This window comes from Scleropages formosus, chromosome 14, assembly GCF_900964775.1.
Source record: "Scleropages formosus chromosome 14, fSclFor1.1, whole genome shotgun sequence".
Classification (NCBI taxonomy): Eukaryota; Metazoa; Chordata; class Actinopteri; order Osteoglossiformes; family Osteoglossidae; genus Scleropages; species Scleropages formosus.
Genome location: NC_041819.1, coordinates 14,858,524 through 14,870,899, shown reverse-complemented (window position 1 = coordinate 14,870,899; position 12,376 = coordinate 14,858,524). Strand labels below are relative to the sequence as shown.

General features: G+C 43.2%; 1 protein-coding gene across 1 annotated transcript; it reads left to right on the top strand.

Annotated features, from left to right (window-relative positions):
- The first annotated feature begins 3,286 nt into the window (after nt 1-3,286).
- Nucleotides 3,287-11,945, top strand: LOC108920093 (integral membrane protein 2A-like). Its single transcript, XM_018728597.2, has 6 exons — nt 3,287-4,148; nt 5,756-5,890; nt 7,618-7,806; nt 9,162-9,272; nt 9,357-9,501; nt 10,163-11,945. The coding sequence occupies exons 1-6, from the start codon at nt 4,071-4,073 to the stop codon at nt 10,249-10,251; spliced, it is 747 nt and encodes a 248-aa protein (XP_018584113.1). The 5' UTR covers nt 3,287-4,070; the 3' UTR covers nt 10,252-11,945.
- The last annotated feature ends 431 nt before the right edge of the window (nt 11,946-12,376 follow it).

Genomic DNA, 12,376 nt, shown 5'->3' with positions numbered 1-12,376 from the left:
AGACTTAAGAAAGGCTTTCCTTCAGGGTCTTTTGAGGAAATGATACTTCGGACCTTTTTTATTTCATTATTCATCCTGTGCTCCCAGTTCAGCTATGTTTGTGACATTTTTAGCTCGGGACCAAGGCCTGGTTATATGTCACCACATATTTCAGAGTGCATGAAATGTCACTACACCATTGCCTGGTAAAGCAGTTGCAAAAACAGGTGGAAGGCTGGATGCATGAAATGGGCAAGCTGCTCAGCTTACCTTGAGGGGAAGGTATTCATCTCTGATAAACACAAGTACTCTTATAAGCTGAGGACTTTATGACATATCAGGGAATTGTGCCTACATTGGTGATTTGTCCTTTTTGAGTCATGAAATGGAAAAATAAGTGGTGAGGTGATGTTAGTGCAATTATCATTAGGAAGTATCTTCTGAGCACAGGTGGATAGGGTGTAGAGGATGACGCATGAATGTTTAGAGTTCATTTTACCTCGTTCTGGAAAAACTCTCAGCTCCCCCCCCATCAACTGCGTCACCAAGGGAACTGGCAGTCAGGCCTTGACGCATCTCAGATCTCTATCTGGCTTGTTAACCCTGATTGATTGAGTCCAACAGCACCGAGCAGACAGGCTTTGGTGCATTTCTCATCACTCTCATGCATTAATTAGCTTTTGTAACTTAAGTGCATTTCTCTGGTCCCACATCAGGACTTACTTTCCAGATGGTTACTGGAAAATAAGGCAGAGGGATTGATAAGACCAATTCATAAATGGAAATGGAGGAACTGATTTGGAAATGTTTTTGTCTCAAAGTGAAATTCTACGGGCATTTGCCATGTGTGTATATGAAAACTTTTCTGCTACTTGAAAGTGTCCGTTACAGATCATGTGTACAAAATTTCTTAGCCTCCTGAGACCCATAACAAAAGGCTTTTGGATTTATTTCTAGTACTTCCAGGAAGTTGTTTAAGCCCTGTCACCAATAATGTGGTGTCATTTAAAAGTATAGAATTTCATTGATAAAGCATGTTACGACATACGTACTGTTGTACCATATACAGTTCGTGAGATACACTTACAAATATACATCCTCTAGAGTGGGCAAAAATGAATGGAGGATATTGGTTAAAATGATATGGTTGAATTTCAGGAAGATTCTGTTTCTTTGTCATGCATCTCAAACACGATACCAATCAATTTCATAGTCAAGGAAATAAGTTTTTACAGTTGGATACCATATTTCACATTACATTTATGCTCTAGCGCCATAAAATATGGGCATTTTAATACCTATGGACATCAAAAGATGTGATAGAAACAATGTTGCCAAGAGAACAATAAATATGTAATGCCTTTTCTCACCACAGGATGTCATAATTTTATGAATCATACCCTGCTCTTTCATAATGTGCTCATTCGTTTTTCTGTCTGCTGGCCAAGAACAGTTACACTTGTCCTTTGCTACATGAAGTGCACCAGAAAGTCACGCTTTTACATTTTTAATGTCACTAGATATTCCTTTTATGACTAAGATGATTTTCAAAGTTGCACTTGACAAGGTTAATCATCAGATTGTCCTGTGCAAAGTGAGGTAGTCATCAGCAGCGCTGCCCTGCAGAGGTTCGAATGCCAACCTTGTGATCCCCTCTGAAAAGCTTATTAGAGACTGAGTCACAGCTCTCTGCTGCATTTCTTTTTCCTTCATCGCCAAAGTTGATTCCTTGTTCCTATCATTCCTGTTAAATCTTGCCATGTTTTAGTACACTGATGGAAAGCAAATGTACCCCTCCTCCTCCACTTTATTTAGAGGTCTCTTTCCTGGCTCCTACGGGTCTGGAGAACATCTTTCCGAACCTTGAATCTTCCAAAGATAGCGGATTTTAGGTCCCTGGTGAGTCATCGTGACTTGACGTGGCTTGACATCTTCATTCCCACCCTTGATGACCTGTTGACCTTTTCTAAGAATAGACTAGTGTTGATAATATCTGTCAGGTGTCCATGGAATAAACCCTCCCCATCACTCGCCCGGAGTCCTGTAATCTCCGTGAACCAGCCTCACCAGCAGGAGCCTCCAGGTACAGGACACAACTGGCTCATCACGTCGCACCTCAGCCCTTCCCTTACGTCTTTCAGCTGGCATCAGGTTTCCGACCCTCGTGCTCCCCCCCTCGACTAAAAGTAGCCGCCCAGGCAATATTTTTAGAGCACTTTCCTACTGCAAACTAAAAAGTCAACATGCAATGACAGCACCTTTGGCCCCAGAAGCTGTGTACCTGTCTTTCAAATGTATATATTTCCATTTCAAATAGACGTGTGTTTTTCTTTCTTTTTTTGCAAAGGTTCTATTTCGAGTCTAGATTTCATGAAAACTTTTGAACTAAATCCCCCCTAGAGAGTAAACCAGTGCAATACACAACGCTATTTATATTTATAAATATTTATCACATCTCTTACTCACACTCCCTTGCATTTGTATAGAACATACCTGTATTTTTGTATATTGTGTACTTTATATTTTTCATATATTTTTTATCTTTCATTCACATATTGATCTATTTTCTCATCTGTGTCTTGTCACTGTCATTCTGTCTGTGCTGTGGAAGTTTCTGTCACCAAGACAAATTCCTTGTATGTGCGAACATACTTGGCAATAAAGCTCGTTCTGATTCTGATTTAGGCTGGGTGAGGAAGGCTATGCTTGTTGGGCTTTTTTGTTGAAGTTGCAGCTGTTACGTTTATACGAAAAAATAGAAAAATAAACTTCAAAAATGTATAGCACATGTTTTATTCAGCACGTTATAGAAGTGAGAGCCCCAATAAAGCCCTCGGCCTTATTTTTATTTTTCAAGTGAGAAAAAGAAGAGAGTAAAAGAACAGGTACATCGACATGAAGACACATATTTCAGTGTTGTTTTTGCTGTTATTTATTGGTGTGAAATGCAAAAATAAAATCATCATCATTAATAACCTATTAGTATAAATGAATGCTTAAGAGCAGGGTAAGCTGACCCTGGCCTAAAAGTACCCTTATCTGTTAATTTTGAAAAATAACACCTGTCCAGTATTAGTGATTGAAAAATTTGCCAGTGATGTTTTTCTTAAACGAAATCACAATACTTAAAAGAGTATTTAGGTTTTTTTAGAGAAGTTTTACCTCAGTTTTTGACTACCCATCTCATTGTTCCAGTCATTTTCATCACAGGACCGACTGCATTCACTGTTTTACAGTCAGTGTAGTTCCATCGCAGCACTGACTCTATCGTCTTTCTAGTGTCCTTTTTCGTCACCAGACCAGCTGTTCAGTGTTTCCATGGTGCGGTTTTCTTGGAAGAACAACGATATTGTTGTTTGGGTTCTTTTTTGGTTCTTGTTGTTGTTCCCACCCCAGGCCGTTTGATCACTGACTGTATTCAGCACTCGCACGGTGCAGTTTCCTCACAGGACCAACTGCATTCAGTGATCTCACAGAGCACTGACTGACCGCATTCGCCATTTTCTACTACGGTGCACTTTCCTCACTGAATCAACTGAGTTCACCGTTCGGCCCATTTTTCCATCCAAGTCCCGACTGCGTTATCGTTTCCATGGCTTCCTTTTACAGTCCGTACAAGAAAAGGCGTCTGCTAAGTGAATAAATGTAAAAACTGCACGTAGCTAAACGGCGCTTCCACTACGCAGTTTCACCACAGGATACACCCGTTTAGCGTTTCAGCTGTGCAGTTTCTTCACCGAAAACGCAAATCCCTGCTTTCACGAACTGTTTCATTCACAGGTCCCACGTACTGCATTTGTGCCTCTACAGCGCAGTTTTACCGCAGTCCTTCGCGCACTGTGTTTCCGCGGCCGTTTCATCATCGCAGGATAAACCGCGTTCGGTGTTTCTGCACATTGTTTCGTCGGAGCAGCGACAGGACTCGCCGTTTATTCATCACCCACAGTAGAGCAGAGCAGAGCAGAGGAGGCGCACTGTGCTCCAGCATCGCGCTGCGGCTGCAAACGGCGCAGACAAACCGTCTCCTCAACACAGCGCTTTTGTCGCGAGCCAGCCGCACAGAATAAATTAAAACAGAGAAACAAAAAAAAATGGTGAAAATCGCCTTCAATTCGGCTCTCGCGCAGAAGGCGCTCGGCAAGGACGGCGGGCTCGTTCCCGCGGAGAAGGTGAGCGCTCGCCGCCGGGCATTTTTTGTTTTTTTTGGTATTTTACAGCGGCCCGCGGGTGCACCGGCGTGAAGTGGGGTTACTGGTGGCTTCTGCGGGTGCGAGTGGAGTCAGTGCGCTGTGTCACTTCACTTGCACATTTCAGTCTGTGTCGGCATTGTCATTGCGCTCCCTCTGGTTTTCTCTATCTTTTTTTGCGTCAGGGATTCTGTGAGCTTTTAAAACGCGCCTTTTTTTAGCATTTTATGCAGAATATGCAGCGTTCGATGATTGTCGCTTATGCAATGCAGTGAAAATTGTGTGTATTCTCGATTATTCTGTCTTGTTTGGTATATTTTACGGACCCCGGGCCCTCAGCCCTGTCGCAGTGAAGCAGGTTTTCCATGAATAAAACACCAAAATGGTGGGATACATTTTGTGCTATGCGTTTTAAAAATGTGTCCATGTTTTTCTTCTTAAATTTTTAAAAAAAAAAAAAAAAAAATGCATGTTTAAAGGGTTTTGATGTTGGCTTTGTATTAAAATGTGCCACGCTAAGCTTCGTGTGACGTAATGGAAATTTAATTCCTCCCCCTGTCACGAGCAGTGGACCGAAAACATGGTAACCATGGAGATGCAGTGGCTGTGCGCTCAGCAAGAAGACCCTGGTCTTTCCCTTTTCTTGCATTTACGTGACAGTGGGGTGTGGGGTCTAAGCCCAGGTCAACATCACATGGGTTCCAGCTCTGTGACCACACTTGGCGCTGCTCATACCTGCCTCACACACCTGTGTGTGTGGCTGAAACAGTGCCAGCAAAGTTCAGTCTCCATCTCTCTCTCTCTCTCTCACACAGGTTCTCTGATCAGTCAGGGCTCTGCAGATTGCTGTCTGTCAGCCATTCCAATTGTACCCCCATCAATATGAGCCCATCTGCCCTTCATGGCGTCATGTGATTTTTAGTGTAAAAAATACATCCTGTTGATGGACATATGAGTCAGAGGAGAAGTGTAAGAAAGCTCCTTCCAGAAAGCACAGCGGCGAACATCCAAAATTCAAAATGGCTGAAAGATCAGGGTGTGTTAACCGCTTTTCTCGCTTTCAAATAGCAAGTAATAATTATGAAGAGTATCATGTTAAAGCGCATTGCTGTGTCACTGTCGGCGCCACCAGTCGGTGTATCCATCCATCCAATAACTGGATGTCTGCTGCAGGGTCATGGTGGTCCAAAGCCTATCCTGGAAGAACAGGGCAGGAAGGAAGGATGCACCTGGATGGAAGGGCAGTCCATCACAGGGCGATCAAGCACACTATTTCAATCACACACCTGTTAATACAGTTTAAATTAGTTTAAATAATCATCAAACTGACTCAACTAAAACTTAAAAAACTGACTTGCTATATGAACTGTTCATTACCCAGCTAAAAATTACCCTGCTTTATAAATAGGTAAAGCACTGCAAGTATCGTAACTTTGTAAGTCGCTTTGGAGGGAAGAAATGGCTAAGTGAAGAAATGTAGGAAATGTAGCTGTAAAATCCAGTTCTCATTTTTTCTGTGGTTCCTGGTGGTCGTACACCTGTGTTGATGGTACAGGTAAGACCTGTGTGTTTGCGTACCTGTCCATCAGGACGTGGAGACGGCCTTGGCGCGCGGCCAGGAGGGATCCGCAGGCCGCTGTCTTCTCACCCTGCTGGGTCTGGCCTTCATCCTCACCGGCCTCATTGTCGGGGGAGCTTGTGTCTACAGGTACTTCACACCTAAGGTAGGTGTGTCAGCTGTCTACAATACACTCTTTATCTCTGTGCAGGTGCTTTATATATGAAGAGTATGACCTATAAATTTATTTATTAGTCGCAGGCTTAGTGTCCTTCATCCTGGATCTCTGAGGAATTGACCGGCTGCACTTATGAGGAATCGTGGCTGAAAAAAATGTGATTTTGTTCTCATTTTAAATGTTCTTTTGCCATCTCAATGTTTCCTGAACATCTTGCATCGCTGTCCCGTCAGACTGCGTCCCTCTTCACCCTGGCAGCGTCGCCACCGAAGAACAAATTCATAATAGCGAAAGTTCCAGTGGAATTCCAGATGTTTTCTTCACAGATGTTTGCTGGATTCTTCCACACTGTCCCAAGTTTGTCCAGCGTTTCCTGCTGTTATACTCACTACCCTCTAGTAGAGTGTGTTTCAAAGGTTGTTTTGACTTTATTTAAAGGGAAACTTAGTGGTATTAATTAACTCCAGAGCCTTATTCTTGAGTTAATGAATAATTTAGTGAATTGCTCCAGGGAAAAATTAAAAATACCATGCCGTGTAAATGGGTAAATAATGCAATTAGCTCTCCAGTGTAAGTCGTCTTGGAGAAAAAGCTTTGGCTAAATGAATAAATCTGATTTCTGGCTTTGTTTCTCTCCCGTGTTATTGATGTTGGGGTGACATTGTAACACGATTGTTTGTGCTGTATACATCTCTCTCTCCATAACACCAACACGTGTGCAAATCTTGGAAATGTTACCTGTTTCATTTGGACTCGCAGTTCGACAGGGCAGTTTGCGCCCAGACCAGCTTGGTGGGCTTGTTGAAGATCAGTGTGTGCCAGCGTGCTCAGTGTTAACTGCAGACAGTCGCAGGTGCCGCAGGTTATCCTGGTTACTACGTTGCGACTTGACATGGTGGTATATTCCGAGAGCGAGTGGATTGTGTACTTTGTGCAGTTAACAGTGCTGTTTCAGGATGCTGTAGGAGAGGCATTTGAGTGGTAAATCTTAAGGCGTGTGGATTTGGAGGCAGAGCCAATGGACCATGGGTGGTAGGCTCATGGGAGACCAGTACAGGTAGTAAGTGTCAGGGGGTTTGTGGCCAGATCGGTTACTTTGTTCTTAGTGGAATTTGGTGTTAGAGGCTGTTCACTAAGGGTGGCAGTGAAGGAGCTGTCTGAGGCTGCTGAGAAGGTGAGTCCATGCTTATGGATGAGAAGAGAGCAGCGTAGTTGGGGTTGCAGGTCGGAGGCTGGTTTGTAATATTTTGGTGACGTAGGTAGCAGGTGACTTGTGGTGGGGAGCTGCTTGTTGGTAGTACGTATGGAGCTGTGGTGTTGGTGTGGACCATGATGGTTTGAGGTTGCGTAACTGCTGCATTTGCTGTGGGTGGAGGGCATCTTACATATGGGGAGGGAGTGGGTCTGGGATGCCAAACTTCACTGTCGAGCCTTCCTGAGGTGTTGTGGACCTAACTCAACGAAACACAGAGGAAGGGAGGTGCCCACTTGACAGTCTCAATTAAAAAAAACCAATGTTGACACCCTGTGGGTCAATGTGGTGGTTGGGGAGATGATTAACTCACTTGGTCGTGGAGATGTATAATGGCATTGCCTGATGTTTTCTCTGGGGCTTTATGTACAAGGTGGTGAGGCCAGTAGAAGTGGGCCTTGTTTACAGCCACTGATATATGTGCATGGAACACAACATATTTTCCTGTGTATGTTGAATGCAGAAGCTCTACCATGGATCCATGCACTTCGCTGAGCTGAGTGCCAACACCCACACGGTACCCGACGAGCCCTACTACCTGCCCCGCGTCGACGAGGAGGTGGAGATCCACGAGCACGTGGCCATTATCAGCGTGCCCATCCCGCGCTTCGGCGTCGGCGACCCTGCTTACATCCTGCATGACTTCCGGGAGGTAAGCCGGTGTATCGCTCGAGGAATCTGTCTCCAAATTCCATTTTCTAAAAATTTATTAAATTTTTCGATTACTTAATTCAGTTTTTTTTTTTTCTTTTTTTTTTTTTTTTTTTAGCAAGACATCATAACTGGTTCACAAAAATACAAGGGCCTACTCAATGTACTCTGAAAATGCAAATGCATCCAGGTACAGCCATTGCTTGGTTAACACTGCACTGTTAAGGGCGGCCCACTTGTTCGCCCATGTCATTTTTGGAGCATGTCCGCTAACGTTCTCTCACGTTTAACCAAACTTGCAGTGACTACCAGTAATATGTCCCTCTGTGCATACAGTGCAGGCATCTGATGAGTAAATACTAATGAATAAATTCATTATGTCCAAATAAAGACCTTAAATATACATTATGTTGTATGCCTAACTTTAAGTGAACTTTTTACACTTTTCTGTAAGGATTGAAATGAAAATAATTTTTTACAGAGACTTTAATAGTAGAAATAAATATCGATGTGTTCTTTAATTTACATTTTATTATGAAATGAATTGTGTATGTTCTGGGACGAGTGGACGTATAGCGCGTATATTAGAAATGCAAAAATAGCTAACACAAGAACAAAGATCTTTTCAGAGGCGACAGCGCCGATGGAGAATGGTGGTGAGTTTGGGAGATGGGCATGATCACATTCCCCACACACACACACACACACACACACACACACACACACAATGTCTACAACCATTTGTCCCGAGTGGGGTCGTGGCAAACCGGACCTGACCTGGCAGCACAGAGCGTAAGGCTGAAGGGGGAGGGGACACACCCAGGATGGGACGCCAGTCTGTCGCAAGGCACCCCAAGCAGGGCTCAAACCCTAGGCCCACCAGAGGGTGGGACCTGGCCAAGCCAGCTGCGTCACCGTGCCCCCGGACACATTCCAGTGACCCTCAAATATTATTGTTTTTTTTTTTTTATTCATTTTGCAATAATAGCTAATGTTATTTCATCAAATTTATACTGAATTAAGTATATAGCACCATCTCACAATTTAACTAAAATGGTACCAGTCGTTGGTCCTTTACCCCATTCTCACCTTTAGTGGACTAGTGCAGCTACCGGCAGCGTTTCGGTCCCTCGCGGTACCAGGGCGATAACTGTATATGTTACAACTCAGAAGCAAAGGGTCCATTGTGTGAGAACCCATCTTGACCTTTTTGGTGTGTAACAACGTGGAGTATGTTGTTCTCTTCTCTGGATTATTGAAATTTGAGGAGTACTCGCACCCCCGTGTTCCGTGTCCAGTCCATGTGTTTCTCTGTTTTCTGGAACCCATGAAACTCTACATGTTCTATCTGAACAGAAACTGACGGCCTACCTGGACCTCACCCTGCGGACGTGCTTCGTGATCCCCCTCAACACGTCGGTGGTCCTGCCTCCCCAAGACCTGCTGGACCTGTTTGTGCAGCTGATGGTACGTGCTGTGTGGTAACTGCACCAAGACTGAACATAACTCAACATGAGTTTATTGTAAAAGTTTGTCCACCCATTTCAACAGTCTGGCTCCTACAAGACCTACCTGGTGCACGAGGACCTGGTGGTGACAGAGCGCATTGACAATGTGGCCAAGCTTGGCCCGTTCATCTACAATCTGTGTGCTGGAAAGGAGACGTACAGGATGCAGCGTCGCAGCGAGATCCTCGGTATGTGACACTTTGAGGAGATTTGGAGGCGGAGTGGTGTTTCTCATTTTGGTGACCATGTAGGATAGGGAAAAAAGACTAAATTTTTATTGAACGATAAAGAGCTACAGCGGGTAGCTTTAGCTTTAGGACATGGATTGTGTTGTTCATGAGTGTAGTTCAGTCCATATAGAGTTTGCATGTTCCTACTGTGTTCACGTGGGTTTTCTACCAGGTGCTCTTGTTTCCTCCCAAAATTCAAGCACATGTTTCAGGTGAATTATTAACTAAATTGTTCTTAGTGTTAATGTGTGTGTGAAGGAGTGTGTGTGTGTGTGTGTGTGTGTGTGTGTGTGTGTGTGTGTGTGTGTGTGTGTGTGTGTGGCTACCCAGCGATGGACTGGTGTCCTGTTCCTGGTGTACCCTGTGTGTTGTATACACCTGGTGTGCTCTGTGCATCCAGGATAGGCTCTGAACCACTGTGACCCTCTAGTGTTCAAGTAGATAATGGATAGATGGGTGACGTAACAGTTTATTGGTTTTTATGAAAGTCCAATCATGTTTTGGAGGTTTATGCAAAGACCTTCGTAAGATAATGTTTCCAGTAATGTATGGCTCATATCTTGTAGATATGTTCAGGAGTTGCCGTAACTTGAGACCCTTTTCCACCGGTCTCCAACAGGTGTGCGGAAGCGCTCCGTGGAGAACTGCACCACTGTCCGCCACTTTGAGAACAAATTTGTGACCGAGACGAAGATCTGCAAGGCCTGAGGGGTGATGGCCTACGAGGGGGTGGGGCAGACGAGAGGATCTTGCCCACGGAGCTGTTCTCCAGCGCTGGGGGACGGCAGATGATAGGTGGTCTTCCCAAAGGCCCGCTGGCAGAAAGCAGATTTTTATGCGCTTAAAAATCAGTGGCAGATTTTCTTTTGCCCTTCATTGTTTCTGCTTTTATTACATTGAAGAAATTTTCCTTATATGTATTATGGATTTCCATCCAGCATAAGTTGCACAAGCCTGATTCATCAGTGTACTCTTTCCATTTTTGTGGATATGCATTTCTACAAATCGATTTATTTGCATAGCGGACACATGTCCAGAGCAACGTGCATAGCTAATAACTTTACAGTACAACCCATGTCATCCATATATTACTCTTAGATGTATACAATAAGCAGCCTTGTGTTTTTGAAATCACTGCATCCACTGCACAGAGAAATATGATAGAATTTGTATTAGTTATGTTGAAAATTCAATTTTTCTGTGAAAGTCATAAATATATATATATAAAGTGGTACTCGCTGGGGAGAGAAATAATAACCTTTGGAGTTGTTATATTTCCTGTGTGTTTTTTTTCTTTTAAACATTCATTTTTTGTGTGCCAAGTCAAGCCTCATTGTTCCCCCCACAGTGCAAAGTCAGTTTTAAGTTTATTTCCATTTTCAGAAACATCCCATCCATGTGTTCTTTAGATGTTTGTTTTACTGCAATTCCTTAATGGTCTACTTTATAATTCTTTTTAATTAATTTAATATCTGTGACATTTAAATTCTCTGTTGTGCATTGTCAAGAGAATCCGTATATTTGGCTTTTGTTGTGAAAATCTGGCATATTTGTGGCTTTAACATATTCTGCTTGGTGGAGGACAGAAGAGGAATATGACAGTTCAGGTATTAATTTTATGGTGTATCAGGAGAGCTGTGCTTCTGAACTCTGCTGCACACAGGCTCTATAAGAACCAAAAATTCAATTGGGTTTATATTCAGAAAGAATATTTAATCCTTTCAGTCTCTTCCAGCTCCTATCCGATTTCCCTTTGCTTTTTTGCATAATAAATTTGGGAATTTGAGTTTTTTGGTTTTTTTTTTTTTTTTTTTAATGTGAAACGGGTTCTCCCTGGATCTGCCTTATGGCAGCCTGCAGCTCAACACTGGATAAGCTCAAATCCCAACTGTGAAACTTTGACACATGATCTGATAAAATGTTGTAATTTGGTGGGAACACTGTACATCTGATACCTGTATTTTAAAAGTCTAGATGATGTATCTGGGGAAAAAAAATGATTCAGGTGAAACCTGGCAGTTGTTATGATGTGTGCAAGATAGAGCTGCTGTACATCTGCTGGCTGTGTTGTGACTTCCTGGATGCCGGTGTGGTGATGTGCACTAACCTTTGGTGGTGTTTCCTGCTGTGGGCCCCACCGATGGGGCCAGCTTGTACTTCGTGTACTGTGGTCCTGGGTATCTCTTGTGCGTAAACTAAAATGCATTAGCTGTATGGAAGCATCGTTGCCATTCAGTGAAGGACAATCATGTATGTTGAGAACCGTGAGTTATTTATGGCTGCGGTGGAAAATCCACCGGAAGGCAGACTGTCTTTGGAGGTCTTTTTAAGTTTTTGGGAAAGGAAAACTCACTTTGTAATCGTGTGCTGTTAAATAAAGATACATTTCTTTATGGCTACAATTTTTTGGTGGTTGGGGTGATTTCGGAAATTTTTTCCTCCGGTTAATTTTTCATGCAGTGCATAGCTTCAGAAATACAAAAGAAAAGGTTCAACTTCGCCGGTCACACACACTTCTGGGGCAGTGGGTGGTGCTGCTGCCTTCATAGTCGAAGGTTGTAGGCGTGAATTCTGCCTGCTGCTGCAGTACCCTTGAGCAAGGTACTTACCCTAAAATTGCTCCAGTGAAAATTACCTTGCTGTATAAACGAGTAAAAAAATTGTAGGTAACCTTGTAAGTCGCTTTGGAGAAAAGTGTTATAAATTAACAAATGTAAAAAGCCATGTAAGCTGTAAAACTGAGTCGTAATAACGAACGTTTCGTTCCGGCTTTGCTCGATTACTACAATTGCTGCAGTGAGGTCGTTGTATAAGATGGCATTTTTGCAGACTT

Coding starts and splice junctions, on each gene's coding strand:
- LOC108920093 (XM_018728597.2), top strand. CDS start 4,071: ATGGTGAAAATCGCCTTCAATTCGGCTCTCGCGCAGAAGGCGCTCGGC. Junction 5,891..7,617: donor ACAGGTACTTCACACCTAAG/GTAGGTGTGTCA, acceptor TGTTGAATGCAG/AAGCTCTACCATGGATCCAT. Junction 7,807..9,161: donor TCCTGCATGACTTCCGGGAG/GTAAGCCGGTGT, acceptor CTATCTGAACAG/AAACTGACGGCCTACCTGGA.